The sequence below is a fragment of the Aptenodytes patagonicus genome, chromosome 21, assembly GCF_965638725.1.
Source record: "Aptenodytes patagonicus chromosome 21, bAptPat1.pri.cur, whole genome shotgun sequence".
Classification (NCBI taxonomy): domain Eukaryota; kingdom Metazoa; phylum Chordata; class Aves; order Sphenisciformes; family Spheniscidae; genus Aptenodytes; species Aptenodytes patagonicus.
Window position 1 is genome coordinate 628,026 of NC_134969.1, and position 15,908 is coordinate 643,933.

Consider the following 15,908-nt stretch of genomic DNA (forward strand, 5'->3'; position numbering starts at 1 on the left):
TCCCCCTCCTTTACACATGGACATTTCGATATCCCCTTAAAGGTCAGCTCTGTGGCCAGTGTATTACTCAGAGAATTATTTTTAAAAGTGTCAAATGACGTGCAGCCAGATTGCAGCAGAGGGAGCTGTGTGCAGGGGGTGTGAGCTTGCACCAGCGTGGGGGCTCCCGGCTGCCCTTCGGGTCCTCTCGCTCTTTCAGCGGAAGCTGAAGGGACTTGGAATCAAGGAGCAAATTGTCATGAATAAAACATCAGGAGGACTTTTTTCTTCAGCAAAGATTAATGAGCTAAGTAATAAATACAAAATTTCACAGATACTTAAGTTTACTTTCCAGAGACTTGTTCTTCTCCACAGGAGTCTCTGTGGGATAGTCAGGGTCCAGCAAACGTCCTGATTTGATGGAGAAATGGGACAAGCTAGAAACAGCCAATTTCCCTGTGCAGCTTTCCCTGTGCCTGTTGCAGAGCCACCGGTGTAAAAGGGTGAATCGGTCACTGCAGCTGCTTCACCCTGGTGTGTTCTGGCCCCTGGTGCTTACCGGGGTGATCCAGGGACCACCCTTCCTTGTGCCAGGACAGTGCCATCCAGCCACAGCCAGCCTGATGGCTGCTGAGGACAGGCTGGGCAGCCCAGAGCCACAATTACAGGAGGCTTTTCTGCTGTTCCCCATTCCCTCTTCATCCAGAGAGGAGACTTTCTGCCCTCCAACCAGGACAGCTTCTGGCACAGCCCCAGGAGAGCTGTGAAGACCTTACTTGGCGTGTTCAGCCACTGGGGAGGTCAGTTTTTCTAATCAATCCTAATTTCCTCTCTAATCAATCCAAAGCAGAACAAGGGGCTCTGATAGAAGCTTTTATCAAGGTACCAGGTACAAAGTTCATTTTCCCTACTGAAATATTTAGTGTCTTTCTTGAATAGCACCTTTGCAGCAAAGACGCCGATGTCCTAGCGTGTCCCAAGCAGCCCCTTCCTCCCTGCTCTTGCTGGTGAACGCCCTGGCCGTGGGCAGATCATTGCGTCTGAGCCGCTGCTGCCTTGCTCTGGGCAGTCGGGGGATGCCGTGTCCTTGGCTGGCTCCTGAGATGCTGCAGACAGTCTGACAGGTCCAGCTGGCTTTCTGCTGGTGCGGGAGGCAGAGGCTTTTGGAAGAGCTGCTGGGATGCTGCCTGCAGGCAGGGAGCCCGGTGCAGGCAGTGCAGGAGCTGTACGGGCACTGAGCACAGCTCAGTGGCTTGAAGACAGGAGAAGGTGGTCAGAGGAGGAGATGGCGTGGAGGAGGCTCTTGGAAAGCGGAGATGAGCGCAGCAGCGTAAGGCAGGCAGACCCTCTGCTGCCGCAAACAGCAAAGGTGTCAGCGTCAGGCAGAGAGCCTGCGGATAGCTGGGAACAGCGAGCTGCCTGCCGCGAGCTGAAGCCAAACCTGGTTAAAATGGGAATAGTTGGCAAGTGCATCTTGCATAGTGAGATGAACTAAATGGGAGCACACATGCCAGGGAGGAAGATTCGGCATGGAGCATGTGCTAACTAGAAATAAACAGCCAGCTCCTGGGGCACAGGCTCTGTGCTCGGCAGCGGGTAGGGCAGGCAGCTCTCCCGTCTTCCCAGCTGTTTGGGGTGGCGTGGGGCAGAGCCTGTGCCAGGGCGGTTGGAGGCGGCTGGAGAAGCCTTGGTATGTCCTACAAGCCCTCCTGCTCAAAGATTGTATTTTGCATTTCCCAGAAATCGGTAGCAGCAGGTTCAGAGCGCTGGACATTAGCTGACGCTCAGACCCCTCTGCAGCACCGTGGGTGGAGGGTGCCTTTAGGATTTTTTGCTTGTTTTCGGTTGGAGCGTTACTAGCTGCCCACAGATTACAAAGCTTGTATTTTTACTATCATCTTCTCCCATTGGATGATTACCAGCTTGGAGTTTGCCCTATTTCAATCCTGATTCAGAGAGAGGGAACTGGTATCTGCAAAAGAAGCATGCTCTTCAGCTGTTTAAATTGTTAAAGTTTTTACTGCAGCATCACAGGGCAGAAGCAGAAATGCAGTAATCACAACTGAACACGTTTGTGGGACTCGCAGCCGAGATGAATATGAGGATAGAGATAAAATTCCCTGTAACGTGTGATCTCCTGGTTGCACTTACTTGGCTGTTCAGAACCAAAGTAACCAAAGCGTGGTGGCATGCAGTGTCACTGGCCATGTCCCTGGGGCTCTGCCCCAGGCCTGGCCGGCTGGGCTGGGCTGGTGCGGGGGGCTTTGGGTGCTGCTGGCTGCGGGGAGGGCGTGGGGTGCGCTGCTGGAGCAGGGGGGGGATGCTCTGCCCCCAGCAGCACCACGATCACCCGCTGCTTTCTTCTCTGCTTTTTCAGCGCCGACTCCCGTCACTGACATCCGCACAGATAAAGTTGAGCAGAAGAGCGTCTCCTTGTCGTGGCAGGAGCCGGGCTTCCTGACCGCCAACGGCACCGAGTACGAGGTCAAGTACTACGAGAAGGTAGGTTCTGAGGACTGGCTCTGGCTCTCGGCCGTGCCCTGGCCCTCCCTGGCTGACTCCCGGGTGCTTCCCTTGCCAGCCAGGTCTGCCCCTCGGGAGCGTGGTGCGGGGGGGGGGCTGTGTGTGCCGCCGCTGCCGCTCGCAGTCAAGCACCCGCCGCGTGAAGATTGAGTGGTGGGAAAGGGAAGGGAGTGCGTGTCTGCAGACGGAGCTGTTGTGAAGATTTTACTGGCACCTGAAAGTAAGAGGAGCGCTTCAAATGGGGGCCAATAAGGTCTTTTCTTCTCTGACAGTGTTATGCAATCTGTTTATGCAAATTTTAGGAAATTTGGATTATTTGTAGAGTTTATGTTAATTAGTGTTTTTTTTTCCCCCATCTGTGCAGCAAGATTTCATCCAGTCCTAATGTTGACATTTCCCTGGGAGAAAGAGTAAAGCTAATAATTTTCATTCATTCTTTTTTTTTTTTTTTTTTTTTTTTAATGCATTGGATGGCTTTTTTCAAGGACATTAGAAATCTGAGGTTTGGGTGCCTGCCATTAGCCAGCTAGGCAGGGACTGCTAAACCATACTGGGTTTCTAAATCTTTGACGAGATGACACCTGTATTCATAGCCTGCTCTCTGGGAAAGTCTTCACTGGTTTAGGACTGAGGGCCACCGAACCCGTGACTTCAGTGAGCTGTGAGTGGTCTTCCACGCAGAGTGTTTCACAAGCAAACATTTTTATGACAGTCTCTTGATTCTAAAAATAGCTGTTATTTGACAGGTGTGGTGGGTTGAGAATTTTAGAAGAAATACCAGTGGGCAGAGAGCAGGGGCAATGCTCTAAATCAAAATAAATGCAGTTTATGACACAGTTCCACGAATTACCTTATCTGCGTGTGCTCAGGCTTGTTATGAAACTGATTACATGTCAAGCAAACTGTGCGGGTGACATGTTGGCGTTCTGTATTTAGAAACAAGCTACCTTGAAGCTGATTCATATTAATGTGATTTTCAGCATCTGGTAGATTTGAAAGGAGGAATCTGTGGGTGAGGGTGAATGCTGAAGCCCGAGATGGTAATTCCTGTGCAAATGGGCTGCAGCGACAAGATACTCAGGGTATGTGAAATGAGGAAATGTCCTGCTTGGGTAGGGAATTCAAACTATAGTTTAGCAATTATTCACTGAAATGAGGGTCTTGATGCTGACACAAAAATCAACTTAGTTCCTAATCTTTGCTTTTAAAGTTGTACTTTAACTATGGAGATACAAGAGGAAAAGCATATCAAATGGAAAATACATTTCACAGCAATGTCCCCGGCCCTGGGAGCAGCACAATGAATGGCTGCTGCCTGTGCCCGTGCCAGATCGCAGGGCTGGGATGCTCGTTGGGGCTGGTCCCCGGTGTAACGAGGGCGTAGCACGTGCCTGTGGGATCCGAGAGAGGCCGATGCTGAGGCAGTGGGACATGGCCCGGCCCTGCTCCTGGTAGAAAATAGCCTCAGATAACCCTGGTCCAGGACTGCGGTGGCACTGGCCTCATCTTCTTGCCAGGGAACTTGTTCGGAAGTACCTGACACGGCTGAGAAAACAATCTCTGATGGCGACTGTGCAGAAGCACGGGAAGCTTTGCGGAAGCTGGCGGGAGGGCTGGGGCTTGTTTTGCTTTGCAAACCACGGGAAGCAGAGGCACGGGGATCTGCTGCTCTGGCGCGTGAAAGCGTTGCAAGTTGCCCAGTGGTCCCACTGGCCACTTGGCCAGGCAGAACCCACTCTGCCTTCACCACCTCCAGCAGCGGCTGCAGGAGGGGGGCTGCCCGTTGCGCTCTCCCTTAATTGAAGCAGAGGGATCTGTAGGTTGCTGGGCAAGTGAATGAAATCCCAGGGACCAGGACTGTTGGCAAACACACCTGCCAGCTTTGATTACTTAGCGTGTGCTAATATACACGTATTTACTCCAGGGCTCGAGTGGGAAGGGGCCGGATGGTGCCAGCAGCCAAGCCCCAGCATGGGGGCAGGTGGGAGGAAAGGAGCTGTGTGGGGTGGCACAGCTGCTCCCCACCACCCCATCCTCCGGCTGTCTTCATAGCACATCATCTGGCTCCATCTGCCATTTCATGTGACCTTTCCATGTAATTTCTATTAATGAGACATCTAGTAAATGTATTCTTTCTGTTGAAGGTTTTATGTTTAGATAGACTGTCTTGATGGGACTGAGGCGAGGCGAAGATACAGCTGTGCTGTGCCTGCTCCATGGCGCAGCTGTCAGTCCAGCTACATCTTGGGGTATCTCATTATTTCACAGGATCAGAGAGATCAGAGTTACTCAACTGTGAAAACCACATCAACGGCTGTGACAGTCAATAACCTGAAGCCTGGCACCCTCTATATTTTCCAAATCCGGACATCTTCCTCGCCGGACTACGGAAACTACAACCCTAGTATTGAAGTGGAGACGCTGGCAGAGTGTAAGTGTTGGCAAGGCTCGTTGTCTCTTACACATGCACCTGCAGACATGAGGCTCTTTGAACTGAGTCTTGGGGATGCTGCTGCTCACTGCTCCTGCCCCAGATGCTCTTGGTTTCATGGAGCAGCATCTGTTCCTCTGGTTCTGCCACTTCGGGTCTAAGAGCAGGTACTTCCCAGGACTTGCTTTTAATTGCATTTTCCTATTTGATTTTAACAAAGTTGCTACTGCTGGCTTGCCTGTCCTGGAGGTGTCTGTCCTCGCTCAGGGCAGCATCAGTGAGGGCAGCCAGTCTCTGGCTCCTCTCTGGTGTAGAGGCTGGGGACAGAGTCTCTGCTCTTTGAGATTCCCCAAGAAAGTGCTTGCCACAGCGACTGGGGGTTGTTTTGCCTTGGCCTGATGTTGGTGCTGGAACAGATCTCACCAGGTCCCTTTTGTGGGGCCACCAAACAGGTGCTGGAAGGGAGCGAGTGTTGGTCTCTGCCAGCGTAACTGCCGAGGGCATGATCCTGCCCGGGTCTGCGAAACTGTGCAGCCCACAGCGGGTGCTGCAGAGACGGGGCGGCTGGCTGCACAGGCTGCAGCAGAGGAGACAAGGCCAGCCTGGAGATCCAGCTGGCCTTGGATGCGTGCCCCAGATAGGAGATGACTGCTTACCCCCACTGCCATCCTGGCTCATGAGGCACTTGGCTTGTTAGCTGCTTGGCTGAATAAGGTCAGCCAGCATCAGTGTTATTTGCTGGGGCTTTTCCTTTTCACAGTTTCCATTCATAACTATAGTCCAGAAGCATCTTATTTCACTGAGTAAAAGAGGGCTTGGAGAGATGGTAGGGCTTCAGCTTAATAACCCACCCTGGCTAGAAATGAAAGCCCTGAGATGGCTGGCTCAGTACGACTCTCACAGATTGTGTTTAACAGGGCTTTAAATTGCATCCATTTGCCACACAGAAGACATTTTCAGAATGAATTGAAGCCAATAAAAATTTTATATAGAATGTAGCTTTCTAATACCCCTGTTTGCAAAAGCAGGAAGGGAAGGGATTAATGTGATAAAGGAAAACTATTTGTAAGCCATAAATTTTAATATGTTCCTCCGACAAACAGGAACCTTTCCTCAGCGCTGATTAACAAAACCAGGAGCCTGGTATGGCAGCGCTGGGGTTGCTCCATCCGCGCCTGCAGCACTGCCCTGCACGTTGTTCTGATTGCACCAGCTCGAGCTTTTAAAACTGAACCAGAATGTGAATTCCTGAGAGGATGGTGAAAAGTAGCCTGGTGCTGCGGGTGTCCTCCACAGCCTTGTTGGAGGACGCAGGCTGGCACTGGGAGGAGTGGCTGAGGCTGCCCCGTGCCTTGGACCTGCCCTAGGGTGTGTTGCCAACCGACTCTGCTTCCCTCCTGCAGTGACGGTGGCCTCCAGCGAGCAGAACCCTGTCCTCGTCATCACGGTGGTGGCCATCACGGGGCTGACGGTGCTGGTGTCCATGGTGATCGGTGTGATGGTCTGGAGGAGGTGAGCGGAGCTGCGGCTGAGCCGGCGCACGGTCTGAGGAGGTTTGGGGCTGGGGCAGGGGAGGAGGACTGAAGTGAAGCCCCTGCAGCAGGGGCTCTCGGGAGCACGGAGCGGTGCTGGCTCTAAGCATGGGAGGTGGGTTGAACTGCCTGCTGGCTCTTCGTGGCATGGGGCTGGACTCTGTGCCTGAGCACTGCGACTTGAGGCTTTTATACCCAGTGAGAGGCTGCTGCCCAGGTAATGGTGTGCATCTTCATTCTCGTTGCAGACAGTGTGGGTACAGCAAAGCCAGCCAGGATGGGGATGAGGAGCTGTACTTCCATTGTAAGTGAAGCCCGGCCACCATGGCTGGTACGACTGTGTGGAGATGCCTGTATTTATTACTATTAATAACCAAGCTCCCGACAAAGCAGCCCTGAATTCTTGCTTTTGAAGTGTTGTCATCCCACATTATCCCAGAGCAGGGGCTTAGCACAGTGAGGCTCTCTGGGGACGGCGGGCTTGACAGCTTCATAAGCCAGCGTCCATCCTTCCCGCACACAGGTCACTGCCGTGCCGAAGGAAGTGGGGATGCTTTCAGCTTTCCACGGGGCATATGAATTATTCCATCAGCTTTTCACAAACGGCTACATGAGAATACAGCTCTGTTTTCTGGGGCTACTCTTGATTATTGAGCAGCAATAATTTTACAGACAACAGCTGTCAAAGGAAATTCAGATGTCAGGATTGATGAGTTTATTTGATTCCTGGCATATGCCCATGAAGTGCACACATGCTCTTCTGCTCCCTGAAGCATTTCAGAAGCAGCAGAGACTGCATGCTTCTCAGACGTAGCTTGGCCGTTTCACCTGGCTTTGAAGGGCCTCACGCTGCTGAGCTGCCCTTCAGAGCTTGCCGAAGGTTTTCTGTGCAGTGCGAGAGGAGCGCAGCAGCTGCCCGGTCTCGGGAAGGCGAATGGAGCTGAGGTGGAAGGGAAGCCTTGCGTGGTGTGACCCCTTCCTGGGGGTCCATGGGTTCCTGGGCCATTTGCCCGTGCACTGGTCCTGGATGGGCCAAGCAGCTCATGCAAAGCATCCGTCATCTTTCTTGCCTTGCCCAGGGAGAGGAGGAGGAGACATGGCAGCGCTCTAGCAGGGGCCCAGCGAGCGGCAAAGCTGATGTGCTTCAGCCATTGTTTTGACTGTTTGTTTTCAGGAAATGTGAATTAGGGTTTTGAGGAAGCCCCAGCAAGTGGGCGGCTATTTCCCCTCCAGAGCTTTGCAGTGGCTGCTGTAAGCAGGTCAGCCTCGTTCCACATGTGCTCCCGGGCAGGGTTGCTCGCTGTGCAGCAGATGGTAAGCGCCTGTGGGAGGTATTTTGCTGCCCATGCTGCTAATCGAGGGGACCTGGAACATGGTGGCTGTTCGTTATTATAATTATCTCTTGCAGAGGTCTTGGGAATGGAGATGATTTGGATACTCGCGGATTAGCATGGGTGGCAGATAGGCTCAGTCCGGGAGGGAGCTGCACTAGAGTGAAGGAGCTGCTCTCCTTTAACCCGTGGGTTGTGGCAGTGGAGCAGAGCAATTAGGTTCATTTAATCCCACAAGAAATTTCCTAGCAACCTTAAAGTCAAACCTTTTGCTTTGCTTATAAAAAGGTGGCAAGTTAATCCTTCCAGCAGACCTGGAGATGGATAACCTGCAAGAGCGTTTCCTGGGACAGGCTGGCAGGAGCTCTGCCAAGCCTTTCTCATGTGCTCTTTGTGCATTTCCTGCTTTCCTGCAGTTAAAATACCAACCAGGAGGACGTACATCGACCCTGACACTTGTGAAGACCCCATGCAGGGCGTGCACCTCTTTGCCAAAGAGTTGGATAACGCTAGTATTAAAATTGAGAGGATCATTGGGACAGGCAAGTTCCTCCTCGCTGGCCCCTCTGCGGCTGGCACCGGGGCAGTGGCCGTGCCGCGGGGCGGTGGCGGTGGCTGTGCTGCGGGCTGTGCTTGTGCCCAGCCGGAGCGCTCCCCGCTCACCCCCGGCACACAGGGCCACGGTAGTGTCATGATGTTGTGCTGCGGTCCTGCCCAACCCGCAGTGCAGTGGGTGCGTGCCAGCCCTCCCACTGCTGCCCGCGGGCTCTGCCTGCCTTGCTGGCATCTCCCAAGGCAGCTCCTCATCCTCCGGCACTGTCAGTGCTTGCGGACCTTTGCTCTTGCTCTTGTCTCAGGGGGGTACATGCTCGCAGCGGGCAGATGGGCATGGGGCTGGTGTGTATTTTGTTCGGGAGCTTGATTTTGCATTCCCATTTGTTTTTCTGAGGCACTAAGTACAGCCAACCGAGTGAGGCACGGACCAGAAAGCATCAGCAATTATCTGCATCTGGGCAGTTTGACAGCAGCATGAGAACTATTTATAAATACGTGAACCTAATGATTTATTGATTTTCATCAACTTCACTGCCTAAAACTTAAAAGCAAATTAAAATCCCCTCACTGGGCCCTAGAGCCTTAATCGCTAATGTGTGCCAGAACATGGAAAACACAATTATTCTTTGTTGTTTCTTTTCCTAAAGATAAATTCAGCTGCAGAAAAAGAAGAGGTGGAGGAAGGGAAGAGGGGAAGGGCTTGCCCGCCAGCTTAAAGGACAGTGTTGAAGGGAAGGGGACACTGAGGAGAAGAGGAGGTTGTCTTTGTAGCTGCTGAGTGGAGCAGCTGAGACTAATCCCACATACCTTTCGGAAGCAAATTGGTGTTTGAAAAATCAAGAAAAATCAGTCAGGAAGATACTTAAATGTAAGGAATTTGGGAGTGCATTTGTCTCTCTGCTGACCTAACAAGTACCTGACTTTCAAATCAATAAAGCTTTGCATAGCTACACATTTTCTGCTGTAAAGCCAATATTGGCCTTTTGTGTTATGAATTTGGTAGCTCCTGTTGTCAAGCGCATGGCTGTGCAGAGTGGGATGCTCTGCCTCAAAGACTGCAGAAACCCTCCTGGCCCTGCCGTGCTCTGTTCCATGAGATGCAGACCCTGCATGTGCTGAGGTGGGAAGCAGAATGGGCCAGCCCAGGGAGCATGAACTCGGTGGCTGGGGGTTGATCTTCTCATGGGAAAAAGCACAATATGCACTTGAGCAGAGCATGGAGAGAATGGCTTAGAGGTGTAGGAAGAGGAAGAAGAAATTGCATTGCATTATCAGATGTTTTTAGTATCACATGCTGATGCTAAACTTGTGTGAAGGGTTGTGTGTTCAGCAAAGGTGGGGGAAGATGGTAAAACAGACTCTGCGGGGGAAACTCGCAGCCATCCAGGGCTCTGCGCATTTCTGAGTTTATGGATTGGCAAATCCTCTGATTAACAATGGGAAAGTCTTGCTTCTCTAACTCTGATTAACAATGGGAAAGTCTTGCTTGTCTACACAGCAAGACACATCACTCATGCTACAGAAATGCACTTTCTATGGTCCCAAAGCAAAGGAAATATCCCCTAAAGGGAAGCTGACTTCCCAGAAGAGAACTGCTGCCCTTTGCTTTGTAGCATGAAAATATATATATATACATATATATAAAGCCCTGTCTTTATAGTGCATTGCAACAGCTCAGTAAAACATTGCCCTTACACAACGATACCGAAAGCTGTGAGGAAGCCGTGAAGTTGGCTAGCAGATAGCTCATTCTTTCATGGTCTGGAAATGGCAGAGGGATGTGTGACAGTGCACAAAGGAGTGGTGTGAATGCAATTGCAGGGGGTCCTCTGGGAAGGCGCGGTGCTGAGCGGCGGGCTGCGAGGGATGTCCTGCCATGGATGCTGTTTAACTCATCTCTCTGCTGCTCAGGAGAGTTTGGAGAAATCTGCCGGGGATGCCTGAAGCTGCCCAGCAAGCGAGAGCTGCCGGTGGCGATCCAGACCCTGCGGGCAGGGTGCTCGGAGAAGCAGCAGCGCTCCTTCCTGGCAGAGGCGTGCACCATGGGCCAGTTCGATCACTCCAATGTCATCCGCCTGGAAGGTGTCATCACCAGAGGTAAGGGGGGTCCCAGGCTGTACGACACAGGGCAGCCTGAGCCACGCACAGTGGAGGAAGGCTCCTGTGCAGGCAGTGTGCTTAAGCTGTTGCTTTGGAGTGATGACCTGGTGCTGGAGGTGCAATACTGTTGGCTCTCTGGAGATCAGGTGTTTCCTCATGTATTAGCTGTTTTAGCATTCTGATGATTAATAAAATGCTTACAGCTAGATTTATAAATCCAGGTAGTAGCACTGGCTTAGCAGCAAAACTGTGCACTCTGAATAAAAGCAAATTGAAGTGAGGTTCTGTCAGTAAAACAGATGACTCTGCTCCTGGCTCTCATGGGAGTGTGTGCGCTGAACTAGTCTGTGGATGCTGTAGTTAAATGGATATTCATGTAAATCCAAAGAAACGTGAGCACGTGTGCTGATTTTAACTAGCCTTTTTATTAGATAAGGAAGTATTTCTGTCTTGAGTCTTGGGCTGAGCTGGTTGCTTTTGCTTTCACTGGGTAGTGCTGTCCTCCTTTGTGATGTGGTTCAGTGTCCTGATAAAAAGGAGCATCTGATATTGAGATCCAGTGGGATCCCAGCTGGGAACAACAGGAAAGCCTTGGATCCACTGCTCATTGCAAACTGAGATAAAGTCCTTGTCTCCCTTAATAGCCAGGCAGTGCAGGCTGACCATGCTGGAGGTTAGCACCTGGCTTTCTAACACCTGCAGTGTTAGAACTGCCTGAGCAATGGGCAGGACTCACGCAGTGCTCCTTGTCTGTCTGTGCAGGGAGTACCATGATGATAGTGATGGAGTACATGGGGAACGGCGTGCTGGACTCTTTTCTCAGGGTGAGTGCTGTGGTAACTGCTGGGGTCTGCCACTTGCTTGGGCTCTGCTGGTGGTGTCCCCTTGAACTGGGCATTACTCACCTGTGGCTTTTCCTCCTCTTTTTTTACAGAAACATGAGGGACAGTTCACGGCCACTCAGCTCGTTTGCATGTTGCAGGGGATTGCCTCTGGCATGAAGTACCTGGCAGAGATGGGTTACATACATAAAAGCCTTGCTGCCCACAAAGTCCTTGTGAACAGCAGCCTGGCTTGCAAAATAACTGGTTTCAGAAGGCTACAAGAAGATAAGATGGAGACCATCTTCTCCACCATGGTAAGCTGCATTTCCAAATTCTATTGTCAACATTCCCCAAAAGCAAAATGCTGACAGAACGGCTACAAAACCTCCGCAGAGGTGGATCTCCCTGGCTGCAATGCATGGCCATGGCCAGGAGTGCTTGGACTGGGGCCTGGCGTCACTGGAGAGGTTTGCAGCCTGCTCTGAATGCTGAATAAGGATCAAATCCAAAGCCAGCCAGCTTCCACAGGTGGAGTTAATAAGGCATATAGCAATCCTACTCCAGAACCAGTATTTTTCCTAGGCTCCCGTTTCCTTCCTCATGTATGAATGTGGGCTCTGCATCTTAACAGCTTCTTTCTCAGCTAGAAATCAAATGCATTTAGCCAGGGAACTTCACAGCAGCTGCCCGGCACCACTCTTCCTCTGGCCGCAGCCCTGCTGCACGTCTGTGCGAACTGGCAGAGAGGCAGTGGGTGGCTGGAGGCAGCCCTGGCAGCCTCAGGGTTCCTTATGTCTGTTTTATCACTTGTAATGAAATTCATGGTTTTCAGTTAAGAATTTAACTCCTGCTTGATTCACACTTATGCCTCGTCAGCTCTGCTAGCCAGTGTGTCTCCTGAGTGCCTACATGCGCTTGGAGAAGCCGCCTGGGAGCCCTTGGGTGCAGAGCTGGGGGGCTGCCCCTCCCCACCGGGTTGGGCAGGCACCCCATGGGCCCCCGAGGCCCCGCAGCCCCTGGCTGGAGCCGGCTCTCCCTCCCCGCTTCTTTCACACACCGCTTTGGTGAGTTTCACTTGAGGGTGCATCAATGCATTTTTAACTGCAGAGCAATAAGATGTATTTCATTTGGTACCCTGCAGCTGCCTGGTATCAGCTGGGGCGGTTAGCACATCACATTAACCAGGCATTAATATTTTAAAGAGCATTGATTCCTCAATCAAATGAGCACTTACTGTTTGCAGGGAGCATTGGGCAGCGCCAAGGAGGCAGCAGCTGATGTGCGCTGCCTGCAGGGACCCGGTGCCTGTGTCCCAGTGCAGGGTATGGGTGTCCCAGGGGTTTGGGAGCCTGTTTGCAGGGTTTGGCCCATGCTCTGCCAGGAGCTGCAGTCATTTGCCAGCTCTGAGCAGGCTGGTGCCAGAAAGAGTCTTGGAAAACTTTTTCAGCTGTTATTACTAGCTGCAGGGAGGCACGCTCAGTGCGCTCTGTAGGGAGAGCACCACTGTCCCGAAGAGTCCCTGGCCACAGCGTGACCCTCCCTCGCCAGACGTGGTGAACGTTGCCTGCCGAGCTGTAGCTCAGCCATGGCTGTCGTGCCGCAAAGCTCTTGAGCAGAGTTGCCCTGGCGCTGGCATGCCGCCGGGTACAGAGCAGCCCGCTGAGTGAGGGGGATGGAGAGCCCAGCAAGAGCTCTGACTTCTCCCACTGCGGTGCAGTGTGGCTGTGGCTTTGGGGTCAAGGTCTCCCTGCTGTTAATTACAATTAGCTGCGGTGTCTGTCACCTGCTTCCCCTAGTGCATGCAGAGGGCTCTGCAGAAGCCGAGATGGGGATTGCTAATTACAGAAGAGCAAGCCAGGGTGGAGGGACTGTGTGTTTGCACAGCTCTGAAATGGTTTTCATTAAATATTAATGTATAAAATGCCATCAGCTCTTCCCAGAGACATTCTCCTCTCCCATTAATATTTCAGGACTCACACTCCCATGCAGCATACAGTTGCATGGCCATTTTAAAACAAATTGAGGCAAAAGTTTTCTCTTAGTACTAAACCTGCATGTGGCACGCAGGCTTGCTCGGTGTCTGCCCTGCGATGCTGGGCAGGGCACGATGAATGGCTGCCCAGGAATCGCGTGCATCGGCTATGTCCTGCTGTGCGAGCACATCATTTCTCCCCTTCTGCCCGTCCAGCGTGGGAAGAGCCTGGTGCTGTGGTCGGCCCCTGAAGCCATCCAGTATCACCACTTCAGTCCGGCCAGCGACGTGTGGAGCTTCGGCATCGTCATGTGGGAAGTCATGTCCTACGGCGAGAGACCCTACTGGGACATGTCCAACCAGGACGTGAGTCCCCGGCGGCCGTGCAGTAGATGACAATGTTGTCATTGCTAATGGTGTGCAGGTGGCTCCGTGGTGCGTGGAGGAGCTGCTGCTGCTCCCCAGATGGGGTGTGAGGAGGGAGGCTTGTGCCAGGGGTTTGCCTGCGATCTGCATCGCAGCGCCTGACCCTGTCCCCTCCGCCCTCCTCTGCCGCTGCAGGTGATGAAGGCCGTGGAGGATGGGTTCCGCCTGCCTGCTCCGGTGAACTGCCAGCCGCCCCTCCACCAGCTCATGCTCGACTGCTGGCAGAAGGACCGCAGCCAGAGACCCAAGTTCTCGCACATCCACCACATCCTGAGCAAGATGGTGCAGAGCCCGGAGCCCCTGAAGTGCCCCAGCTCTACGTGCACCAGGTGATCGCCCTCTTGCTTTGCTACCTGTTGTTCTGCTTTGCCTGCCGGTTCCCACCTCAGGCGTGCCATGCCCTTCTCCCTCCTCACCGCCCCGTTTTGTTGGCAGGTCCCACAGCACGTCCATCCCCCTCACCGAGCGTACCTTCTCAGCCTTCCCGACTTTCAGCTCTGTGGGCGAGTGGCTGGAAGCGATAGAAATGGGCAAGTACAAGGACAACTTCACTGCTGCGGGCTACTGCTACCTGGAATCGGTGGCCAGGATGACAGCCCAGTAAGTGAAATGATTTCCTGGCTATAACCTCATGTCGCTGGGTGCAGTGTGAGTGAGCTCTGCTTTGCAGTTACAGTCAGGTGATGCTAAACAAGAGGAGAGATCTTCCAAAACACGTCTGTAAGAGTTCACTGGTGAGGGTTGGGCTGCGTATGTTGTGCATCTCAGTTGCTGGTTTTTGAAGCTGAGATTTAAACCTGTAGTTTCTGACAAGAGTAGTGTTGCCTGTCCCTTCCAGAAAGCAGAGTCAAATTGAATGCAATTTACTGATAACCTGTTACGCAGTCAGCGCAGGGTGGCAGGGCCGGGAGCTGTCTCATGCTTGGTGTGCTGCAGGCGTGTGTTACCCCTGGATTCCCAGTCAGGGTCTGTATTGCTTTGGATGGGGCAAGTTGGGGATTTCCTGCTCTGGCAGGTCCGCAGTAGCCTGATAGTCTGAAACCTGTGCTGCCCTTGCCTGGGAGCAGTCGGTGTCAGGGCACTTTACAGTTAGGGCTTGTTTTTCGTGGCTGACGTGGGGCTCATTTTGCAGAGATGTCCTCAGCCTGGGGATCACGCTGGTGGAGCACCAGAAGACCATCCTGAGCGGGATCCAGACTCTCCGGACCCAGGTGATCCAGATGCATGGCCGAGGCGTGCAGGTGTGAAGCGGTGCCCTGCAGACATGCAGAGCGCTGACCCGGTGCTCCTGGGGAGGAGACAGCCAGCCAGCCCCAAACTGGACCAAATCTCTGAAACCTTGCGGTTTCAGGTTGGATGTAGGAATCACTGGGCTGCTGCCAAACAAGTATTCCACATGGCAAGAGAGCAGGGCTTCCCGTCCCCTGTGCCAGGGAAGGCAAGGACTTCTGGGATGTGTGCAGTGTGCCTAGGTGGATGTGGCTGTCCCTAGCACTGTTTTGTAAGATGACTCAAACTGTAATGATGCCATTTCATATGGTAATTAGGTTAACAGGGTGGATGGACATTTGTGCACTGTCTTAATCCGGAGCTGACAGCATTTTCATATCTAGCATCCTACTGGTGAAATCCATGGGTATTTTTATACAAGCTGACATGTTCTAGCAACCCCACAAGGAGCTTTTATTGCTTTTATTTTTAGAGACCAGAGCACAGCTCACACCCAGCGCCCAACTTCTGGAAGGTGACTTTCCCCATCTGCTATGCTGAAGGAAACTTTCCCAGCTGTGTCCCTTCCGCTCCAAGAGTTACTTCACTGAGTCTTGACACCACAGTTGGTGAACAAAAACAAATATTCTCCACTAAAGTGCAGAGCAAATGGTGCTGAATGTTTCTAAGGCTCTCTTGACAAGACAATTTCAGGGGAAGAAATGAAAAGCTTTGATGAAGAGAGCCATAGCCAAGAGAGGGCAAGCAGTGGAGCCCTTGGGCTGCCCTGCTGATGCTCTCAGCCTTCGTTGCCTTTTGTGCAGGTCCCGGTCCCTCGTTTTACTGCTGGAGCCCAGCAGTAGGGTGGGAACTTAGAGACCAGAGCAACAGCAGGCAGCACTCTGCTGCCCACGCGCAGACTGAGCCTGCAGGCAGAGACCTGCCACCCGTGCAGGACTGATGCTGAAGCATCTGTTGCTACTTTAGCCTCTCTTCCCTGCTTCCTGCCTTGCAGTTTTGTGGGCA

General features: G+C 52.5%; 1 protein-coding gene across 1 annotated transcript in view; it reads left to right on the forward strand.

Moving 5' to 3' along the window:
• EPHA10 (EPH receptor A10) overlaps window positions 1-15,425 on the forward strand; it is a 41,572-nt gene extending 26,147 nt beyond the window's left edge. Inside the window, exons 6-17 of the mRNA XM_076357692.1 lie at window positions 2,357-2,481; window positions 4,771-4,933; window positions 6,337-6,445; window positions 6,714-6,769; window positions 8,213-8,338; window positions 10,263-10,448; window positions 11,214-11,275; window positions 11,386-11,589; window positions 13,464-13,613; window positions 13,809-14,002; window positions 14,109-14,273; window positions 14,806-15,425. Coding sequence (XP_076213807.1) covers window positions 2,357-2,481; window positions 4,771-4,933; window positions 6,337-6,445; window positions 6,714-6,769; window positions 8,213-8,338; window positions 10,263-10,448; window positions 11,214-11,275; window positions 11,386-11,589; window positions 13,464-13,613; window positions 13,809-14,002; window positions 14,109-14,273; window positions 14,806-14,920 — 1,655 coding nt within the window. The 3' untranslated portion in view covers window positions 14,921-15,425. The remainder of the gene's footprint in view (window positions 1-2,356; window positions 2,482-4,770; window positions 4,934-6,336; window positions 6,446-6,713; window positions 6,770-8,212; window positions 8,339-10,262; window positions 10,449-11,213; window positions 11,276-11,385; window positions 11,590-13,463; window positions 13,614-13,808; window positions 14,003-14,108; window positions 14,274-14,805) is intronic.
• The last annotated feature ends 483 nt before the right edge of the window (window positions 15,426-15,908 follow it).